At 47.7% G+C, this 23,794-nt stretch overlaps 1 protein-coding gene across 1 annotated transcript in view; it reads left to right on the top strand.

The window, feature by feature from the left end:
- The first annotated feature begins 624 nt into the window (after positions 1-624).
- BFSP1 (beaded filament structural protein 1) overlaps positions 625-23,794 on the top strand; it is a 35,262-nt gene continuing 12,092 nt past the window's right edge. The window contains exons 1-5 of the mRNA XM_044748695.2: positions 625-1,241; positions 6,461-6,521; positions 15,361-15,456; positions 17,449-17,541; positions 21,838-21,945. Coding sequence (XP_044604630.2) covers positions 868-1,241; positions 6,461-6,521; positions 15,361-15,456; positions 17,449-17,541; positions 21,838-21,945 — 732 coding nt within the window. The 5' untranslated portion in view covers positions 625-867. The remainder of the gene's footprint in view (positions 1,242-6,460; positions 6,522-15,360; positions 15,457-17,448; positions 17,542-21,837; positions 21,946-23,794) is intronic.

Genomic DNA, 23,794 nt, shown 5'->3' on the forward strand with positions numbered 1-23,794 from the left:
TTCCAAAATGAAACATAGTAGCAAAAAAATTCTTTTATACTCTCTGAAATTTGGACAATTTATTAAATCTTTAGGCTGTAAGGATTTCTCTTTAGTTCAAAGAATCGATTATGCCAATATTCTGATGGAGCTCTGCTTGTTTCTCCTACTCCGAAAGGGATGTTAGAATGTTGAGAGCATTACATTATACTAATGATAACCACGCGTGTGCTTCCTAAGTTATCGTACAAACAGTAGATTCTTCACGAGTATGCTCATGTATCAGTGAGAACTTACTTGCAACATACCTTACAATTTATGATGTGCCATGTAATTTTGCATCCATGGTTAAGAACCCCTAACATAAGGAGGATTCCTAAATCTCATGTTGTAATTATGAAAAAAAGTTGCTTAAGTAATCAGGAAAAAAATGGTATTGTTAAAAAGTTCCATAATTGAGAGCTAACTGAAAGAGAGGGAAGAGACAAAGCGAGGGGTCCTTGGACTCTTGAGCTAGTCCAAGTTTAACAAGCTTCCTTCACAATTCCCAGTGAACCCAATGAAAAGAAAGTCACGCCTCTCTTGTCCTCCTGACCCTCCATTCAATCACAAAGCAACAGGCTGCAACAATCACGGAACAAAAACCTCATTGCCCAATTTAACATTCCAACCCCCGGAGCTGGATGGTCCCCTCTAATCCGGCTCACAAAAGCAGGCCTGCTGCTCTTTTATTCTTCCCGAGGCTGGGCACAGTGTTGAGCTCAACTGCTGATCAGTTCTGGAACGTCCCAGCAGCGCGCCAGGGGCCTCCGACGTTTATTTAGCGGGCTGCTGGCTCGGCGGGGGCCTCCCGGAGCGGCTGTGCGCGCGCTCGCCCGCCGAAGAGCCATGTACCGGCGCAGCTACGTCTTCCAGACCCGCAAGGAGCAGTACGAGCGCGCCGAGGAGGCGTCGCGCGCCGCCGAGCAGGACAGCCTGGCCGACGGCCGGGCGGCTGCGCCGGGCCTGGTGGCGCTGCAGGGGCTCGGCGAGCGCGTGGCCGCCCACGTCCAGCGGGCCCGCGTGCTCGAGCAGCGCCACGCCGTCCTCCGGCGGCAGCTCGATGCCTTCCAGCGGCTGGACGAGCTGGCCGGCCCCGAGGACGCCCTCGCCCGCCACGTCGAGAGCAATCGCCAGCGCGTCCGGGACCTGGCGGCCGAGCGCGTCCGGCTGGAGCGCCAGGGCGCAGAGGCGCAGCGCGCGCTCGACGAGTTCCGGAGCAAGTAAGCGTCGGCCGTGGGGGCAAACTGAGGCAGGGCGTGGGCGGGTCCGGGAGCACTCTTCTACCTAGGGCTGGAGGGCCATCTCTGATCCCCTGGCGACCGATGGCTTCATCCCTGCAGAGGGCACGCACGTGGCGTATTTCCCTAAGATAAGACTTTTCTATTTTGATAGCCCTTCACAGTTTACATGAAATGGTGCCATTCAGTTTTAATGTATTTTAAAATTTAGGTATAACGTACATACAATAAAATGCACAGATTTAAGCGCATAGTTTAATGAGTTTTCACAATGTATATACCCGTTTAACTCCCAAAACAAGCAAGATGTTTCCAGTACCCCGGAAAGTTCTTTCCGGCCCTTTCCCTGTCAATCCCGCACCCCCGCCCTGTCTCCACCATGACCCCGGCGCCCACACCAGACAACCCCAGAGGCAGCTAGTAGTCTGATTTCTATCGCCATAGGTTTACTTTGCCTATTCTAGAATATCATAAAAATGGAATCTTACAGATGTACTCTTATGTATCTGCCTCCTTTTGCTCAGCACAATATTTTTGAGATGTATTAATGTGTTTAATCCTCACAGCCTCATTCTGTTATCGATGGTACCACCTACACCTATTTGACAGATGAGGAGACTGAGGCTCAGAAAATACAGGCATTTGGGGCAAGGCCACTCAGCTAGTGAATTGCTGCACTGGGGTGGGCACTCAGGCGCTGGGCATGCTGGGTCTAATGGCCTTCACCGCATCACAGCCGACACCTGGAAATTGTTTCAGTGAGGGTCCTCCAGGGTCTTGCTGTTCAAAGTGTGGTCCATGGACCAGCAGCTTTGGCATCCCCAGGAGCTTGTTAGAAATGGAGACTCTCAGGCCCACCCTAGAGCTCCTGAGTCAGAATCTGCATTTTAACAAGACCCCCTCTCCCACCCCCCAGGTGATTTGTAGTTTAAGAAGTTAAACATTGATGTTTCGGAAGCCATGGTCCAGGGCACAATCCCTCCTTTCAAGAGACTGAATAAAGTGTTAAAATCACCTGAAAAGCTCATGAAAAGAAAAAAGATGAGCAGCAATTGTCAGCATCTTTCCAAGTTATAAATGATGTGCTGTTTGACTCAGCAGGTCCACTTTGAGGAATTTCTGATCCTCCAGCAGGTGTCAAATGGCATGCCTACAATGATATTCACTGCAGTGTGATCTGTCCTGGCAAAAGCCTACAGCCAACCTAAATGTCTCTTAGGAGGAGACAGGTTATAAAATTGTGCTTCCTTCAGGCGTTGGAATACTATACAATTGTTAAAAAAAGGATAGTGTGTTATTATCATTTATTTAAAAAAGAAAGGGGGCAAGAGTAGAAATTTTTGCTTGCATAAGGAAAAAGGGGACATAAGCACGACACCAAGAAAAACAATGACACTGGTTACATGTGGGGAGAGAAGGGAGTTGGAACTGGGCAATGGAAGACAGGCAGGAGGGAGACTTTTAAGCAAACATCTTTTTATGTAATTGAAAAAAAATGTCTAACCATGTAAGAGATTTATCCATTTAAAAATTATATAGATTAATTAAAAAATATAGGCTTCAAGTGGAGCCCAAGAATTTAAATTTTTATGAACTCCGCTGGTAATTCCAGTGAACAGGCAGATTTGGGAACCCTGGTCTAGGGTAGCCAGAGGTTTTTCTCCAAATGTGCTCTGTGTTTGAGTTCCACACTGTCCAGCCCAGTCTTGGTCAGGTGTTCAGCTCTGTATACTGAGCACGTTCATCAGATCATAATCATTGGTTCCATTCCCATCAGTCCTTCTGTTTCTGGTTTTGATCCACAGAAGGCAGATTTGGACCTGGAAGAAGGGACCTGAAAATCCACCTGTTATGGCCCTTCATAGGAAAACCAAGGCCTGGATTGGGCCTGTGGGTGGCAGCACTTGAACTTGGGTTTCTCGCTCTGGGCTCATACTCTTTGCAGAACACTGTGTCTTCAAGAGAAGCCGTTCTTGGACTCCTGTGGAGTGAGGCCCAGAGATGGGACCTCATTCAAATGAAGCTCATGTTCTCTAAAGCAAAGGGAAGTGTACACTGGGTCAGACACCTTGGGCAGCTCTGTGGGCCAGCAGGCTGCCCTAGAGCCCCGAATGGTCTCTGCCTGGTCATTAGGCCACAGTCCACTGTGATTTGTCTGGGGGAGCATGACTCCCATGAGCCCTCATTGAAGGAATGACCAAGTTGAGTTTTCCTGGTCTTTTCCTAGTTTCATTTGGTTCTGAGTTGTCTGTCGATCATGGAGCAGACCCTTCAGGCTCTGTGATTTATGTAGTAACTCCCATTAATTTATTCCATCCTGTTGTCCCCTTGGAGAAGTTTTGATATTTTGACTGGATTGTGGGATTTGAAAATTATTATAAGAATCATACCCATCGACGTCCTTGAGTACAGACACACCAAGTTTGTTTTTACATTCCAGAGGTGAGTTGATGACTAGCTAAAGCTAGGTGAAAATAATGCAGAAATGTGAAGGTGTATGCAGCCTTGTTAGGCATATTCTCTACTTGGATAGTTGAATAATTTCAAAATCAGGTCTTTGGCACATCAAACGGAGACTAAATAAAACAAGAATGGAATAAACACAAATAAAACTACCAAAATACATTGATGAATACAGTCAATTATTCAAATTGCTGAAAACCAAAAATAATTATGTAAAACAATCAGATAATTGAAGTCAAAGGGTTTTTTTACTTTATAAATTCACTTATATACTCACTTATGACTATATATGAATAGATCATGAATTTTTTATAATGAAATCACTTATCTTTAATATAATATCTAGATTTGTCTTTACAGCGTGAAAATTACCCATGATATCACATTAATGTGTTTTTTGGAACATGTTTTTAAGCTACAGAAATTCTTAAAACGTTTCTAGCAGGAAAGAGCAATGAGAAAATGAGATTTTGTTAACGGTTTTATGCTCAAAGCTAATTAACCATTAAAAAAATAATTTCTGGCTCCATTAGAGCCACACACAAAGGAAACTGCTAAATGTGACATCCTGGTGTGAAATATAAAGCTTGGGCAAATATGTTTTGCTTCTGGTTATAGCTGAGATTTGGGTGGCTTTAGAACTGGGAACGTGTGCACAGTCCACGTATTCCTAATTGTTCCTCCCTGAGGTCAGGACTCTTTGATTCTGAGGACACAGCAGCATGGTTTTCTGGCCCCGCTCACAGTGTCAAGTACTTGACTTGGGCCCGTGGTGTGGTGTACACAGAGGGCACAGAAGCCTCTGCTTTGTGGGTTGGGCTGAGTACTAATAAGGATTAGTTTCAGCCACAAATGGCATAAACTCAAGAGTGCCATTGGCTTATCCAGGATGGGAATTTCTTTCTTTCTTGAAGAAAGTTTGAGCCAGCAGTTGAATACCGCACTCTACAGTATTCAAGGCCCAGAAGGTTCTGTGTGGCTTTTAAGAAGACAGCATCCATGTTTTAGGTGCAGGATAGAGGAAGGGATGCAGGAGGGCACACCTACACCATCTTTTACGAAAGCTGTCTGGAAGCCACCACAGACTTATGCTTACATCCCATTGGTCAGGATGTAGTAACATGGCTACACCTACCTGCAAGGAAGGCTGGGAAATGTAGTTTCTCCTCCAGGCAACCCTATGCCAGCCAAACATCAAGGGCTCTAACTCCTGGAGGAAGACCAGAATGGATATTGTGGGCAGCTTACAGGGAAGGAAGGGGGTCATTTGGGAAGGAGCCTTCTCTCTTAAGGAGGTGAAATTCCCCCTAGGGGAAAATCTCGCTCTAACCAGAATGATTTCTGGGCTCTCTGCTTCCTTGATCTCTATCATTTTCTAGAAGTCCGGAGAAGAAGTTGACTAGGGGGCCAGCCCTGTCGCCGAGTGGTTAAGTTCACATGCTCTGCTTTGGCGGCCTGGGGTTCGTCAGTTTTGATCCTGGGCGTGGACCCAGCACCCCTCATCAAGCCATGCTATAGCGGCGTCCCACATAGAAGGACTAGAATGACCTACAGCTAGGATATACGACTATGTACTGGGGCTTATGGGGAGAAAAAAAGAAGAGGAAGATTGGCAACAGATGTTAGCTCAGGGCCAATCTTCCTCACCCCCAAAAAAAGCATAAAAAAAAGAAGTTGACCAGGAAAAAAAAATACACTTGTTCCTTGTATCCATTGCTTTATTAATCTTGTGTATGTTTAAATTTGGGGAGTTTCCCTGCTCTACCCAGGCAGTGTGATGTGGCTATCAGAATGCAGTTTTGTTGTCAGACTCAAATCTGAGTCCTCACTCCACCCTTCTCTTAGTTTAGTGTCCTCCAGAAGCCAAGCCTGAGATGGGGGTTTGAGAGCCAGTCACTTACTTGGGAGGTGACCTCAGGGAGCATCAGTTGGGGAGTGAGGGAGTGAGGCAGGAACGGAAGGCAGCCAACGCCGAGTGTATTATTCTGCAAGTTACTATCGTGGTCAACAGGAGCTAACCTTGGGGGTGGAGAACAGACCTCAGTTGTCCTGGCTGAGGTGAGGGGGCTGCATAAATACACCCACTCACCTCTGTCAGTGGTTGTAGGCTGCCCCCAGGGGCCCTGACTGTGGCCCGTCCAGCCTGCCCTGCCCACTGGCCCAGAGGAGACCTTTGGTGTGCGGGGGCGATGCCCCAGAGGTGAGGATGAAGTGACTGGAACATCTGCCTGAGGTCTTCGGTCAGTTTCTCAGCCTCAGTTTCCTCATCTTTCACATGGGGGTAGCACTAACTGCTCTCTTCCAGGGTTCTGTGAGGATTAAATGGTATAATCCAGAAAAGCTGACACATGTGGATTAATGCAATAGTAGAGGAACCCCAAACAAGGTCAAGTTAATAAGGTGTTTGTTCTAGACCGGGTCGGGCTCCTCCCAGGCTCTGTGCCACTGCTGCGTTGGGTTTCAGATACGCTGGGAGGAGACACCTGTTCTACTTACTGCTTCCCACTTACCCTGTGTACCATGCCCATGTCAGCACTTTCTGCGTGCACCGTGATGTGAAGAAGGTTGGGAAGCAGTGGGCTCAGAAATGCAGTATTAGCTCCTGCTTTAAAATGACGAATCTCTCCTTAAAGAGAGGACGTAGTTCTCATCTTGGATTAAATTTGACGCTGATTGTGTGATCGACACGTACGGAATCACAGAAGCTGCCTAACTCTCACTTGCGTGTCAATTTGCAGGTATGAAAATGAATGTGAATGTCAGCTGCTGCTGAAAGAAATGCTTGAACGGCTTAACAAGGTGAGCTGAGCGCATCCTCGGATCTGAGTAATGACAGGATTGACCTGAATAGCGGAAATGATTGTTTCTCACGCCTCCTTGTGTTATTTTAGGATTCACCTATTTCTTTGGCTGTCAATCTCTTTCTTGACTTTGTACTTTCAACTAAATCTTTGTGAGTGAACTCACACCCCAGACACACACTCCTCTACCACAAGATGCAGGGTCTCATGAGAGAACCATAGACTACTTATTGGTTGCGCTTACTGGCTCTTGCTTTGTCATTCAGACATATGGGTCCAAACATCAAACTTCGAGCAGTGGTTATTTGGATGCAATGATACCTCTATGCTGTTGGCTAAGAATATTGAGATTACTCTTCCACAGGAAAACTCTCAAGAGAACAGAAGAAATCTCCATTTCCCATCAAACTCCTCACTCTCCAAGCATAAAAAGTAGCCATGTGGGGGGCACCATGGCTTCTTAGCTTCTTGCTAGAGATCTTCATCAAGAAGTCGTATGGAGTTGTTCTCTGCAGGGGGAGTTTCCTTCTTCCAGCCTCCATCATTGTCCTTCCTTTCCTTCCTCCATCATCATCCTAATGGATTGGATTTTCTGCTTTAGCCAGGAGGACTCGACTACCCAACAGCAGAGTAATCCTGGACCACAGAGGTTGGACAAAACCGGGGACAACAAATAGCTATAAGCATTATCCTCTTCTGATCATTCCAGAGCTCAAATGTCTAAGCAGAAGGATCCATGGAGACTGTTTAATTGAAGGGTTGCTTATTCAGGCTCATGGCCACCTTCTCCCCTCTTGCTCCCTTCCACCGCCATAACCACATCAGAGTTGCTGATGAAACACAGTCCCCTTCCCAGCTGTGCCCAGATGTGGCCTCAGGGTTCTTCTCCACCTGGAACTTCAGGGAGGCACTTCAGACAGTCAGAGTTGGCTCAGGATGTTGCCATTCCCTGGCTTTGTCCAACATCAGTTGTCTAAAATTATTCTGCTGGTTGGTGGGAAAGTCAGAAGTACAATCTAGGGAACCCGAATTTTGCTTTTTCTGTGTTACCTGCTGCATGATACTTCTGTCCCCTTCTCTGTGTGAGCATATAATGCATTGCCCAAATCAGGACACTGTGTGAAAGGAGGTGCTGTCAGTAAGATGCAGGTCGAGTGATAGAAACTGGGGCCCTCTCGGGCCGGCCGGAGCATGTGAGCACCCCAGTGAGTGTGTGCTTCAGGAGAGCCCCAAGCTCAGTGACAGGCTCAGTGATTGGGTTGCGATGACCCCAAGCCTGTTGGAAGTCTGAGCTGGAATTTGGGCTTTATTAGCTTCCAACATCACCCAGTTGTTCTCCTGACACTCGTAGCTCATCCCCATTCTTGTTTTTGGTGATGATCCCAGGCTGCCAGATGGGACCGCCATCTTGTCCACAGAGCACTGCCCTCAGGGACTTAGGTACCTGACACCCTTCACTTAGATGCCAGTTTAGCCCCTCCGCAACACCACCATGTTTTGCTTTGTGAGTATTTTTCTTCACTGCCAACTGGGCTCTCCCTGGACTTACCTCTGAGGTTGTCACTCATGCAGTGCCGTCTTGGGCACTCCTCATAGAACAGGGAGAAAGAATGTAGTCCCTCTTTTTACCCTTGGTGGAAAGTGACATTGCATTTAAAAACAAGCTCAAACCTTCTGTTGTTTTTCTCTTATAAAGCAATACATATTCTCAGTAAAAAAATAAGAAAGTAGAGATAAGGAAAAGACAGGAAAGGCATGCCACCATTTCACCCCCCTGAAGAACATAGCTGTAACACCATCATGTGTATGGTGACATAGAGTGTGGACAATTGAAGCATCAGCCCTGTGAGAATGTTATGAAGGTTCTGGGGAAAGATGCTGCCGAGAACGTGGGCGAGGGCCAGCACAGGCATCAGCGTGGCTGTTCCCTGGGTCCAGAGAAGGACACTTTTGCCCACAATGAGCTGTGCAGTCCCGAAAAGGAGTGTATCCCGTTAATGGGACCCTTCATGCTACTGCTGAGTATCTGTGAGACTTTGGGTGAATTGCCTTATCTCTCTGAGCCTCAGCTTCTTCATCTGTGAAATGGAAACAGTGACAGTTCCCACCACCATAGGTGCAGATAAGAGAATTAAATGCATTGTGAGAATTAAATGACATAATGATGTATGTGACTTGCCTGTCATGGTTATTATTACAGAGCACTTGATGTGACCAACGCCAGCTTTGTTTTCTCCAGACTATGGGATGCATAGCCCTGGTGGAGTGGGAGATGATTCAGCTGGTGCAATTTATTTTTATTTTTATTGTTTGCTGAGGAAGATTTGCCCTGAGCTAAGATCTATTGCCAATCTTCCTCTTTCTGCTGAGGAAGATTCACCCTGAGCTGACGTCTGTTGCCAGTCTTTCTCTTTTTGTATGTGAGTCACTGTGACAGCATGGCCACTGACAGAAATGTAGTGTAGGGCTGTGCCCAGGAACCGAACCCAGGCCACCGAAGCAGAGTGCCCTGAACTTAACCACTAAGCCACCAGGGCTGGCCCATGAATTTATTTTTATGATTGCCTTTTCTCTATAGCAGGTGACCTGAAAAGTTCTTTTTAAAATACATGTAAGTAAAAAGGAATCAATTTGAAGAAAACTACGGGGTGAATAATAGTACAAGTGATACTCAGGATATAGCAGAAATCCTGAACACAGCTCACAAAGGCAGGGAGTTGGGGAAGTCCGTGCACTAGCTGTGGGAGCCTTGAAACGGCTTTGTGGTTGTTTATATTCCCCTAGAAACGATCCAGTCCAACCCCCTCTCCTTGCCAGTGAGGAGACTCACTCTTGGGGAGGTTAAATGACTTTGGAACCCCAGCCCATCCGTGGCAGGTCTAGGCAGAAGTCGGGGTCTTTTGTGTCCATGGCTCATTCTGCCCCTCCCAGGGCTAGTCAGGGAATCTCTGTCTCTCGGGAGACAGACGCAAAGCCAGGGTCTGGGATGGCCCCTGAGCACTTGATGTTGGTGCCCCGTCCGTATCCCCTGGGCCACCCCTGAGGTCATCAGACATGCTGAGCACACCGGTGGCTTCCTGCATCTCTGGCTGTGGGAACGTGCGTAATCGACAGGGGGCACGGTCCAGCAGTGTGGACGTTAGCACGTCAAGGGCAAACCTCGGCCACTGAGGGATGGGAGGATGAGGATGAGGGGATGAGTCCTCCAGCTGGCCCACTGCTCGTAGTGACATTTCAGAGGGAAGTTCCACGGTCTCTCAGAGGGTCCCCAGCAGGACCGCGCCCTGTTGTCCACAGTGGGAACCTGCTCATTACACACCATTATTGGCTTTGTTCCCTTCCCTCTATCACTTCCCCCTCCCCTTCCAGTGCTTCCTGGAATCACCTCTAAGTAAAGGACTTGTACCCAGTCTTTGCCTCAGGGGAACGCAAACTGAGATAGCCGCTCAAAGGGTCAGCCAGGTGGGGGCTGGGCTTTCTTGTTCTTTGTCATTGAGATGATCGCGTGAGAAGAAGGAGGTGAAAAAGTAAGAGCAGAATTCCCGTCTTGTTGGCTGGTCATGATTTTCGTCGACCAATCTTTGACTGTCTCCATACGTCAGCTCAACAAGGTTTTGACTGTCCGCTCAGACTCAGTGTCCATTTCCTTTAGTCTCGTGGAAGGGATTCCCTCCTGGGTGTGGCCGTAGGAATGGGATACAGTGGAAATCACTGACCCAGTCTTTGAGTCTTGTTTGGAAAATATCGCAGTGTATGTGACAGGACTGATTACTGTTAATACTGCCCATGTAATTAAATCTCCGGAACAGAACTCCTGTAATTTTAACAACCAAATAAGCTAAAGCAAGCCACTCTTTGCTGTGCACTTTGAATGAAATAAATTCCTCAGCATACTATAGTCGGCCCTCCGTATCTGTGGATTCCACATCTGAGGATTCAACCACCCTCGGATTGAAAGGCCTATGATGATTGCATCTGTACTGAACATGTACAGACTTTTTTTCTTGTCATTATTTCCTAAACAACACAGTAGAACAACTATTTACATTGTATTAGGTATTTTAAGTTATCTAGAGATGAATTAAAGTACACGGGAGGATGTGCGCAGGGAATATGCAAAAACGACACCATTTTATATAAGGGACTTGAGCATCCTTGGATTTTGGTTTCTGAGGGGTCCTGGAAGCAACCCCCTGTGGATACCAGGGACAACTGTGGTTACATACTATGGCTGAAGTTCAGATTTTAAGACATTTGAGATAAATAGACAGATAGATAGATACAGATGGTTATTGGTTCCAGTAATGCCTGATGTTGCTTATCTTAAGAAAACCAGAAGTAGGGGCCGGCCCTGTGCCTGAGTGGTTAAGTTTGTGCGCTCTGCTGCGGCGGCCCAGGGTTTCGCTGGTTTGGATCCTGGGCATGGACATGGCACCGTTTGTCAGGCCACGCTGAGGCGGCGTCCAATGTACTGCAACTAGAAGGACCCACGACTAGAATATACAACTATGTACTGGGGGCATTTGGGGAAAAAAAAGCAGAAAAAAAAAAAAGGTTGGCAAAAGTTGTTAGCTCAGGTGCCAGTCTTTAAAAAAAAAATTAAAAAAGAAAACCATAAGGAACAGACTTCAAAGTTTCTCTCTTTTTTTCCCTTTAAAATCCCCAGAATTTTAAAATGATGTAGGTTCTAGTCAAACGCTTTCACTTAAAAGCAATTTTAAGAAATATTTAAAGCTGCCCTAGGTGCTTTTCCTTGTGATTCGTCTATCTTAAACATGTCTGGAAAAGAGCGAGAGGCAGGGGAATTGAGGATGAAACGGTGGGCATGAAGCCTTGCCTTCGGGCTGCAAGCCTTCTTATGCCCAGAATCCCTCTGAGGCTGGAAATGAACGCCTGGAGAAGATGAGGGAACTGGGAGAGAGGAGTGTAGGACGAGGCTGGGGTTGGGGAGGCCCGATGAACAGAAAGGCAGAGGAAGAGCGAGGAAGAGTACAGAGGGAGTGAGAGCAGAGTCAGGAAAATGAGGCTGTGGGAAGAGGGGGTCTGCGGAGTGGTAAAACACCCCAGCATTTTCCTCCAGGCCAGCTTTAGCATCTGGAAGGAAAGCGACTCTAAAAGTTTTAGAAAGATTTTTGACATCCGAGTTTGAAGTGTTTTTTAATTAAACCATAATTAACTAGAAATGTTAATAAACTTGAATACCCACTCTTTATCAGTTGGTTTTTCGTTTGTTTGGGTTTTTTTTGAGTTGGGCTGCTCGGAGGTTGGATTTGGGGCTGGATGGAAATACGGACAGTTGGGTATTTAACGGATTTCTAGCATCTCTCTGGGTTGGTAAGGCTGATTTTTTAAGGGTACTTTGGACTCTAGTTATTTCTCCAGTCCCTTTCTCACAAATGGTCCGGACGAGTGGTGCTGAACCTCAGTGCATCAGCGTCTCCTGGAGGGTATGCTAAAGCACAGATTCCTGGACCCTGACCCCGGAAATTCTGATCCGGTGGGTCTGGGATCTGCCAGATATTTTACATTTCTAAATATTTCCCAGGTGATGTGGTCCAGGGACCACACTTTGTGAAACACTGGCCTAGATCTAAAACATACACAATATCAGGGTTGGAATGTTTTCTAAAGTTAGACTGTTGACCCAGAGTCTCGATTTGGAAAAATCTAGACGCTTCTGCTGGTGAGCTTTTGAAAATGCAGCTGACAGCATCCGAAGCATAATAAAAACACAAGCGTCTACACATTTCTGAGTTCTGGTGCAAACAAAAGAAAACACTGCCAAATGAATTCTTCTCAACATATCAGCAACTGCACATTCCAGTGGCACCTACTCACCTTTGGGAGTTTTCCCGGGCAGTTTATCAGCTAATTGTCTTCAAAGCAAGAGAATGTGCTTGTGGAAGCATCTGGTTAATCTCTCTTTTAAGGACAAATATTGGCTGGCCTTTTATTATCACCATGAGTGTTTTTAAAGGCTTGGCTGATGGGACCTAAGCGTGGTTATTTTGGCATGATCCTGAGAGGGAGGTTGGGGAAGAATGGCAGGCACCTTGCTGGACAAGATCAAGAGTCAGCATTCAATTCTTGGCTAGTAGTAGAGAGAAGCCCAAGACAGGCGCCAGGCCCATTATCTTCCATTCGCTTCCACCAACTAGCTGAATGACCCACTGGATCAGTCTGACCTCAGCCTCCCCATCTGTAAGGAGGCTCTAGTCTCTGAGCTGCATTGGCAGAAGCTCAGGTTCCTTGGAGCTGCTTAAGGGGCTCTGAGGGAGGAGGGTTGCTGGGTGGAGGGGGGTTCCTGTTCCCTGATCGTGTCCTTCAAGAAGAGCATCTCTGCTTCGCCTCTATACGTGGCTTCCCTGGGATATTTCATCTGAAGGATAACACATGCGGCTTAAAAAAGTTTGAGGACCAGTGACCTTTAGGGTCCCTTCTATTTCTAAATTTCTAGAATTCTAAGTGTTTTGTCCCTTTATAAGTTATAACACAAAAGATCCTTGATACCCTATTTCCAGGTCTTCACCTCCAGTGGTTTTGTGTCAATTGTGGATGAATTATTGGTAAAAATTAAGATGTTTGAGAATTCTCTGCCCCACCTCATTCTCAGCAGTCTTAAGAGGGGTGCGAGGGGGCGGGGAGGGCAGAAAATATCCAGAAGGACTGGCTCAAGGCCTCAGCCAGTGTTCCCCCCCTTCTGCCTCAGGTTTAGCCATGGCCTTCTAAGGGATGTCCCATCCCCAGAATTGAGAATCACTTCCACAAGGAACCACTGCTCCTGAACGGAGTGGGGCTGCATCCCCAAACACTTTGCTTTTCGTTCCCATCAGTGTGGTCCTGGTAGGACTGTCAGTCAAGACAATAGTCATCTGACCCATGTTGGCCAGTCACAGCTCTCTCCCAGAAATGTGACTCCTGAGGCCCGGGGATGAATTCCTTTGGAGCTAGGTCATCCTGAGGGCAGGGCCATTAACTCCTGCTGCTCAGATTCCTGGGACCGCCCTGGTTTCTGTCTGTCCCGAGGCCTGGCTGTTTTTCCTTTGGGGTCTATAAATTACCCAATATCTTTCTGCTTCCCAGCCCTTTCCCATTGCAGGAAAGACACCTAGGCTTTCTTTTCACCACCTTTTCTCTCGCGAAGAGGCTTCACTAGGCTTATGTGATAATTCGGGGTAATTCAGAAAGCCAGACACCAGGACCTGCAAGGGATCTGCCCAGTTTCCCTGGGGAATTAATGCCTCTTTGCACAGGTGCTTCAGTAAGGTTTGCGTCTCCCAGGAACGGGCGGCGTGTGTCTTCTGAAAGGAGAAACAATGCTCTTGAGTTTTCATTGAACTCTGCATAACTGTCCCTGTGGCACAGGATCTGAGGGCCCATCATTAAGCCGCCAGAATGGTAAACTCCTGAAGGCAGCGCTCATCAAAAGTCAGCAACTGGGGCCGGCCTGGTGGCGCAGCTGTTAAGTGCGCACGTTCCGCTTTGGCCGCCCAGGGTTCGCTGGTTCAGATCTCGGATGCGCACACGGCACTGCTTGGCACACCATGCTGTGGTAGGCGTCCCACATATAAAGTAGAGGAAGATGGGCACGGATGTTAGCTCAGGGCCAGTCTTCCTCAGCAAAAAGAGGAGGATTGGTAGTAGTTAGCTCAGGGCTAATCTTCCCAAAAAAACCAACCAAACAAACAAGATCAATGAGATAAAAGTCGTGAATTATCAAAAAATTTGGTGAGAACATTCAACCTTCTGTCATAAATGTTGTTTCCAACCTTAAAGAAACGAATGCTCTTCACAAGAATCATTATAAAAAATGCATTTTGTGTTAAAGATACACGGTCTCAAGGTAAGTGTCAACAGTCCTTGGGAGAAAACTATTCAAATGAAGTTTTCAGTGTTAAGGGAAAACTATTCTTAGTCTTAGAAACTCAATTCACTGATGAGGAGATATAGAACAAATATAGATGTAACTTAAATTTTAAGATTATTGGTGTGTAAGTATACCCTACCTTTCTCCCTGATCTTTCTAGGTCAAGGTTTCTCAACCCTGGCACTATTGACATTTTGGACTGGAGAACTCTTTGGTGTGTGGGGCTGTCCTGTGTTCTGTTTAGCAGCATCCCTGGCCTCTACCCACCAGATGCCAGTAGTAGCACCCACCACCCAAGGGGTGACTGATGTGGACTCGGCAAGCCGAGGAGGCGAAAGAAAGATTTCTTGGTCTCTCAAGGTCTGGGAATAGTGCTCCCTTATTCAGAGAATAGCATGGGGCCAGGACCCGTGGGCAGTGAAGAGCTGCAATGGGTTGAGGGTTAGGGCTAAACTTATAAGGCATAGGTATGTGAGTTATTTCTTTACAATAAAAAGGAAAGATTATGTAAAAAAGTCATTAAAATGGTATCAGTGCAGGTGGGGTCTGGTTATTGGGTGGTCCTATAGTTTTGGATAAGAATCAGGTCGAATTAGGTCAGGAAGTCTTGTGTTTCCCGGAGGATGATATAAAGCAGTATGTAGGGCAGGACGCCTTGGCCTTCTCTCCCTGGGGCAGCCTTTATCCTCATCAGTGACAATTAAAAATGTCTCCAGACATTCTACATGTCCCCTTGAGGGCAAAATCACCCGCTGTTGAGAGCTACCATTCTAGACCAGGTCCAGTGGGCTAACTCAGTGCCTTGCTAGCAATCTCAGACTGCCTCCCAGACCTACTGAACAAGAATCTGCATTTTAATAAGACCCCAGGTGGTCCCTGTGTTCAGATACCCGGCCAATTTCACACCCATGGGTGATGCCTCCGCTGTGGGGCCCTGCACAGTTGCATGTGTGACTCTTTCTCGTTGCAGGAAGCTGATGAAGCCTTGCTACATAACCTGCGCCTTCAGATCGAAGCCCAGTTTCTGCAGGATGATATCAGTGCTGCCAAGGACAGGTACAAAAAGGTAACCACGACCTTCTGAAGCCCTTCTCTTGGAAACCCCACTTTGGGTTTGGTCAGACAAGTCAGACCAAATGAGAGCCCTAGAGCGGGTTACTTTTGTGTGCATTGCCCTTGAACCAAGTGAGCAATGGATTGGTTGCTGGACAGCGTTTAGTGGGCCACACGTGTGTAGAGGAGGAGGCACGAGTGTGTGTGTTGGGGGTGTTCGGAGCTAATATCTGTGTGGTTCTGTGGCGGATGAGAATTGGCCACCCCAAAATGTGTGTCTTTGGCTTGATTACTTTTAAGAATAAAAGACTCAGAAGGAAACTTTGACCTTCCCCCTAAATGCCTAAAAGAATTTAAGGTAAAAAGCCTGTCCCAGGAAGGAGCTCTCACTGTAGATAACCACAGTATAGTATGAACTAAGAAGGTAGACAGGGAGGAGCCTAGCAAGACACATTTTACCAAAGTCCTCTCTCCTTGTCTATAGAGGGCTCAGCAAACATCTTTTTATCAAACATTTGCTTTTCCATCTCCATGTGAATTGCTTTCCTCCCCTTTGAAGTCCCAAACCACTACCCCCAACATCCTCCTTTGTCTTTGACTAAAGACGGTATTTAAGATGGTGGCTTCAGCCGTTTTGGTGAGTTACTCAGTTTTCTTGGGTTTCTCCCGGGTGTACATGTTATTGAGTTTCTTTGATTTTCTCTTGTTACTCTGTGTCGTATCAATTTAATTCTCAGACCAGCCAGAAGAACGTAGAGGGTAGAGGAATATTTCTTCCTCCCCTATAGTACATTACAGTTCACAAAGTGATTTTACATACATCTGTCTTGATTAAGCTACAACCTGTCAAGTGTTTAAGCTCAGAAAATGGAAAAAATATAGTTTTTCAGCACTGCCTCTGAGCTAGTTAGTTGAGGCAACGCATGGCGTTCAGGAACCTCCTCTCATGTAGGCCTGATTCCTCCTCCCTGGCTGCCTTCTGGCCTCTGCTGTACTTTGCGGGAATCCTGGGGGCAGTTTTTAAGCAGCTCAAAGCATTCTTCAAGGCCATTTAGAATAATAACAACAGCAGAGAGCTCACACTATGAAACTTCCATGATGCTAACTACAGCCTCATGAGAGTGTCTTGGGTCAGGTTCCCCATCAGCAGAGCTCAGGGTGGTGATTTTTATTGCTCTATTAGTGGAGTGCTCTCAGGAGAAGCGGAGGAGTGAGGGGAGCAGAATGCACAGGGCTAGGAGCTGAGCAAGGGTGTGGGCTCAGCTGGAGTCTAGCTTCAGCCTGATCTCACCGGGGCTCTGGAGCATGAACCAGGGCCCCACCTTGAGGCAAGAGGATTGGTCTTTGTGCTCCTGTGCTAGGGAGTCACTGGCCTGGGTTGGGCATGAGGTGGGATTGGGAGGTGTCGTGTAGCTTTCTGGACAAGGCGGCCATTGCCTGGCTGAGGGCAGTTCTCTGGAGAGAGGGCAGCTGTGCTCTGTTATCAGTCCTCATGCACAGAGGAGGGCTCAGGTGCTCTCCTGGTAAGGGGGTCAGGCTCCCCCTCCAGATCGTTATCCCTCTGTCATAGAAGAGCCTGAGTTTTAGGAGGTTTAAATAGCTTGCCTGAGGCCACATGCAACTAGTAAGTGATTTAGTCCAGGTCAGTCTTGGAAGCACTGCCCTGTTCTGGTGTCATTAAGGGTCCTTTGTACCCTCCCGGCCTTTGTCCTCCATCTCTGCTTTTCTCTTGTACCTCTGCCATCCAGGGCTCTGTGCAGACAGCTGCAAAGCATCCATGTAACTGACGGGAAATGGTGAAATAAACCAAGCTTCGGTTTATCCATCTCCCCTGTTGTTCCTGTGAAGATTAGAGGAGACGTACTGTGCCGCTTGCGGGGATTGTGGTCTGTCCTGTTTGTGACGGTGGAACATGTGAAAAGCATTCATCCCTGGGGCCACCTAGTACTGGAGGGGAAACTCAGGCAGCTCAGCTTTTAACGAGAATGCTTTCCTTCCTCAACAGAATCTTCTGGAAATTCAGACCTATGTCAGCATCCTGCAGCAGATTGTCCAGACCACCCCCCAAGTGTCTGCCATCACGAGTGGGATGAGGGAGGTAAGAATTGGAGCCTGGGCCTGCAGGGCAGCCGTATCTGGAGGTCTTCTTGCCACCTCGTGGGCCCAGTTAACAGACCGGGGAAGGTGGGTCGGACTGTGCGGTGAGCGGGGCCGGTAACCTCCCCCACTCCCCGCCCCCCACTTAGCACTTGCACGTGAAGCCTATTCTTCTGTTCTTTTACTCGGACTGTGGATGCTGGTATTTAGACATCTGCGGACATAAACTGTGTCCCTGACCATTTTCTTAGGTATTTCCTCTTGAGAATTACGGCTCTTCCTCCTTGCATGGTTTATAAGAAACTGCCAGACTGTTTCCCAGAGCTGTGTGGCGTTGTTGCATCCCCACCGGCAATGCGTGAGGTGCCTGTCGCTTCGTCCTTGCCAGCACGGGGCGTGTCGGGTTTTTATTTTGTTTTTGTTTTTTGCTATTCTGGTAGGTATGTTGTGAGTGTCACTCTGGTTTTAATTCCCATCCCCTAATGACTAGTGACATTGATCATCTTTTCATGTGGTTGTTTGCCATCCACATAGCCTCTTTGTTGAAGAATCTGCTCGAATCTTTTGCCCATTTTTTGTTGGGTTGTTTGTTTTCTTATTCCACATATCAATTTGATCATCAATTTTGAATTCCGAGAGCGGCAGACAATTAGTGACTATATTTTCAGAGTCGGGCTCTGCTAATGATTATGCAAGTTTGTGGCATGAAAACTATTGGTAAAAGATAGAAATTATTGAAGCTGATTTTTTTAATGTGGGGATTTGGATGTAACACATTATTCCTAATATAATGGTCCATGTTCCTTCTTCACTTGGCCCTCTAGCTGCTCAACAGGATATCGCATAGTTTTTTCCTAGTGTGTTAGATGGGATTTTGTGAGGCATAATATGAGACTTGTAAAAATAAACCGAAGAGGATGCAGATTGAAACAGAGTGTCATTGTGTCCCTTCTCCAGAGGCTGTGGGAGGCTGGACCAGGGTTTGGTGGACTGGTCAACTGAAAAGATTCTGGGTTTTTCTGCAGGATGACTTAGGACAGTGGTTCTCAACCCTGGAGACACTTGGAATTGCCTTAGAAGTCCGCCCAGGCTGTGCCGCAAGTCAGCTAATCAGCCACCTGCAGAACCAGTGAGCTAGCATAGCTGGCTGTGTGAGGTCTTGTTTTAACTTAATTTTTTTCTTTTCTTTTTTTTTTTTGCTGAAGGCGACTGGCCCTGAGCTAACATCTGTGCCCATCTTCCTCTAATTTATATACGTGGGATGCCACCACAGCATGGCTTGATAAGTGGTGCGTAGGTCCACGCCCGGGATCCAAACCCGTGAACCCTGGGCTGCCGAAGTGGAGTGCATGAACCTAACCACTACACCACCAGGCCAGCCCTTGTTTTAACTTAATTTTTTATATCAAAGCTAAAGAAATCCCCAAATTTGCTTTTGAAAACACTTTTGAACTCTGCCAAGGAACATCTAAGTGGGAGGAGAGTTACCTCTTTTGGCCTCCATGGAGATATTTTTGTCCAAATTGCCCACCAGCGACCATTTCAGGTGGCTGCTTGCCTTAATTGCTGTCCCTCAGGCTGCTACAAAGGCCTAAAATAGCTCTTCCTAAAGCCCCAGTTTTCTTTGTCGGAGATTTCTTTCCAGATACCTTATTTTTATTTTGAAAACTCATTTTTTCCTCAAATGCAAAGGTGTTTTACATCAGAGCACATTTTTTAAATCCTATCATCTGTTCCCTTATAAGAAAATTCTTGAGCATTGTTTGATAGCATCTGGGCCGTCAGTGTCCTCAGCATCGCTAGGAGCTGGTTGGAAACGCAGACTCTCCCGCTGACCTCCCGCAGAGCCCCTGAGTCAGAATCTGCATTTCTGGAAGACCCCCTGGGATTCGTGTGCACCTTAAAGATGGAGAAGCACAGCTTAGAAAGCATCATGTTCTTCATTAATCTTAGCTTAAAACTTCTATGTACGGGTTAGATGGTCGCTTTTAGGTTTGTTTCATGGAGTCTTGTTACTGTCCTAGAAATGTGTTGGTCACCTTTGCACAAATGAGGATATAATTAGCACAGCTCCCTAGGGGCACAGGTCAACTGGCTAACTCTCAGTAAAGTATAATGTGAGCGCCCTCTAGCGGGAGTCCTCAGGCATGCACCTGTGGTCATATGAAGCTGGGTTTGTTGTTCGCTGCAGCAGGGGAGGTGTGCACCCCCGAGACTCACGGGCGCCTCAGGGAGGAGGGACGTGTGATGGCAGTGTGATGGCATTGGAGCCTGTGATAGGTACCTTGGGGCAGGAGTCGGGTAGGCGGGGTCCTCTGCTGGGTTGGGTGCTCTAAGGAGGGGGCTGGTCCTCTGACTGAGCATCCTGATAATTTGTATCTGGGGGTGGAGAGATGGAGTGCGGCTAACGCTGTACTTGGTAGTTAAGCAGCATTATTTGTGTTAGTGGGGGGAGTGGCTGTTTTGGCCATTTTTGTGATTGCACAGTGGTCTTTTGGTCTGACCTCAGACACTATTAGAGAGCCGTCTTGTTTCTGTCTTGTTCCCCCAGGGTCCCAGAGTGACATCTTCACATGTTGGGGGTGGCCTCATTTATAAGTAGAGGACGTCATGACCTGGTGGTTAGTGCCGGCTACCAACTGACAGCTGCAGGGCTGTCTTCCTTCCTCTTCAATAAGTATGTGCATAAGGCCTTTCCAGAGACCCCTGTGGGCAGGTGTGAGGAGGCACATGAGATGAATAGCAACTGGGCAGTGAGGAGAGAGGGGACCAGACAAGCAGGCAGGGCCCTGGTGGGGAAATGGTGTAATGTGTTTGCACTGCGTCTGCCTCCATCCTGAGGCTGCAGGTCTAGAATTTGCAAGGTGTGGCATATTTGCACATCCTCCAGATACTGGCACTTAGGGACGTGAGTCCCCTTCTGCTCCCAGCCGCTCCCTTGTCTATGTCTTTGAGGCAAGGAGATGGGGACTGAGACACAGAGAAGCATAGAGGACAGAGGCAGAGAGAAACAGAGACTGAGAGATGCAGAGAGAGACTGAGAGAATGCATGTCTCCATGCATTGGGAAACAAGAATAAACACACACAGTTGAGGAGGTCCTTCTGCAGTTCTGTCTGTCTCAAGTCCCACCTTCTCCACGGTCGGACCACAGGCCCCGCACCCATGCTTCCTCCCTTCATACACATCTGTCTTGCTCTAGCTGTCTCTGTGTCTGTGTTCTTGCTCCAGCCACTTTGTAGGGTGTTGGAGAGCAGGGGCCACCTTAACCATGTGGCCTTGAGCATGGGGGCCCTGGGCACGTGCTGGTGTGCTGATTTTGCCCGGCTGGGCAGCTGCGCTCTGCACCAGAGGCATTACTCTGAGCAGTCAGGCTTCCGTGCAGTGACATGGGTGTTTTTGAACAGACAGTGAAGAGGCCGGTTGGAGAATGGCGCCCAGTTAGCAGAGTGTGGAGACTCTGAGGGGGGATCTCTTTCCAGGGTGTTCCGCAGAGTGTGGCTAGGGTGGCGCAGCTGCCTCACCAGAGCCCCTCTGCCTCTCTTTCACTCTTGGAGCCTGACGGCTCCTCTCTGAGTAGCAGCGACGTCTTCGCACAGTTGATGGCTTGGGCTCAGCCTCACCATGCCATCTGCACGGACACAGAGAAGAGAACCCAGTGAGAGTCTGCATTCTGAGTTTTCCTTTGGACAGAAGGGCAAGTGCCTTGTCCCGAGTCTCTTAGCCAGTTCGTGGCTCAACCAGGTCTAAAGCGCAGTCTCCTGACGCGCGTCTCAGTGCTTCACACCCACGGCATTTAGGGGTCAGACTTTGAAGACGCAGCCAGGAGCATTGAGAGTGCCACTGCGGGCCTGTGTTAGTCAGCTCAGACTGCTGTAACAAGTACCACCGATGGGCAGCTCAAACAGCAGACACGTGTTTCTCACAGTTCTGGAGGCTGGGAGTCCCAGATGAGGGGTCCTGGTGGGGGCCCGCTTCCTGCCTGTGGATAGCCACCCTCTCGCCGTGTGCTCATGTGGCTCTCCGTGGTGCAAGCTTGGAGAGAGGGCACTCAGTGTCTCTTCCTCTTCTTATGAGGACACCCATCCCACCGGGGGGCCCCACCCGCATGACCTCATCTAGACTTCCAAGGTGGGTCCTCATACCATCCCCCTGGGGGTTAGGGCTTCGGCATGTGAGTTTGGGGGACACAAATATGCAGAACGTAACAGGGCCCCCACACCTTCTTTGGCCCCTTCTCTTTGGGTTTCCTCCCATGTCGAGTGTGCTGAGTGCTGAGTCTGGCCTTCTTTGTGCAGGAGAAGCTCTTGACGGAACGAGAAGCCACCGCCCTGCAGAGTCAGCTGGAGGAGGGCCGGGAGATGCTCTCCTTCCTGCAGGCACAGAGAGCCGAGCTGCAGGCCCAGGTATGCCCCGCGACCTCCCGTCCACCGCTTGATGTTGGGCGCTCACGCCACACGTGTGAGTCAGGTTTTACAACACATTTTATTCAGGTGTCACGTGCATGCCGAGAAGTGCACAGGTATCCAACTCGGTGAATTCTCACAAACTCAACACGCCTGTGTGCCCAGCACTCAGAGCCAGAAACAGGACACGCTGAGTAGGGTGACCAGCTGTCCCATTTTGACTGAGGGTTTCCCAGGATGTAGGACTTTCATGCCCAGACTGGAAAAGTCCTGGGAAAACAGGGACAATGGGTCATGTTAATTTCTGGCCCCTTTCAGGTTGCCCTTGTGTCCTCTTCGAGTCATTGCCCTGCCCTCAAGGGTAAGCCTATCCCGACTCCTGCATAATCGATCTGTTTTGCCCAGTTTAAACTTGTTTTTAAAAATAAGAAGAGACGGACACATGTGGGATTTGTATCCTACACTTGCTCAAATCTGTGCTTCCTGTTTCCCTTCTCATGATCTAACAGCTCTCCTTAGAAACTAGATTGCAAACCTGGAAAGGAGAGGTTGTGGCAGTATTTGCCTCTGCTCAGAATTTGTTAGCACAAAGCTCACATTTCCACTCCTGGCCCCCTTTATGGGTGAATTTTGTTTGAAGACAAAATTCAACAGAAAAGCCCTGGCCCGTTTCCCTGGCCTGCCTTCTTGGTTACTGAGCTCCGTGGTTCAGCCCCTTGATTCCTTCCAGTTTTCTCTTCTCATCACCATATGCCTGGCCGTGCTGGTGGGGATGTTGGGGTAAATACTTTATCTTCATACTCTGTGTAACTGCATTTCCCTAATCTAAAAGTAAATTGACATTTGGTTTGACAAGTACACATAAGAGACAAGAGAAGAAAAATTAAAAATACCTGACTCTCTAGAAAACCAAATTTGTATGTTATGTGTTACTTTGTCTCCATCCCACCAATGCCTACAAAAGCAAAAACATTTTAAAGCCGCAACAAGATGTGGTGCCTTTCACAGGTCTTCAGTGCCCTCCAGACCTCAGGATCTCATTTGGCATCTTAGAGTTCAGACATCCTAGTTCCCACCCGAGCACACATGGCACAGACCTCTCCCTGCAAAGCAACTCTCAGGGGCCGCTGGAAAGCAGATGGGGTCTGGGAATGGTTCCCTGAGGGAAAGGTCACAGCTTGAGAAATCGAGCACTGCCCTTCAAACTTGCAGGGGCCAGATGCACCATCTTGGTGACTTGGTAGTGTGTGGTTCCTCTGAGGCCCTGAAAGGATAGAGGGGGGTGTGTGCGCGTGTGTGTATTGTGTATTTGTGCCTTTTGTGTATGTGTGTGTATTTGCATATATGTGTCTTGTGTATGTGTGTGTGTATGTTTGTGTATATGTGTACGTATGTGTGTGTGATTGAGGAAGTGGATGCAAGCTCAGTCGTGGTCCTAGAGACCAGTGTTTTCCAAACCACTAGTTACAACTCACTACTGGGTTGTAAAATTAATTCAGCAGAATTGACTGGTGTTAAAAAAGAAGAAATTAACAACACAAGACTAAGATAGACTAAGAAATACAGAGTGCATGGCAAGAGAAAGGCAGGATTAGTTTTGTGTAACCTGTGTTTTAAATATATATGTATGTTTGAATATATATTCAAATATGCGTGCACACACATACATATTTGTATGACGTGTGCCCTTTCCGATGTCAAATGTGGTTCTTCCTGTGGCTGTGGTGATAAAGTTGACAAACACTGCCCTAGATGCTGAGAAAAGATGAGAGAGCCCAGCCTGGTGTGGTCAATTGTAGTTCCAGGACAAAAAGGATGTTTCTCTCTCTTTGTATGTATATGTGTTTGT

Source organism: Equus asinus, chromosome 15, assembly GCF_041296235.1.
Source record: "Equus asinus isolate D_3611 breed Donkey chromosome 15, EquAss-T2T_v2, whole genome shotgun sequence".
Taxonomy (NCBI): domain Eukaryota; kingdom Metazoa; phylum Chordata; class Mammalia; order Perissodactyla; family Equidae; genus Equus; species Equus asinus.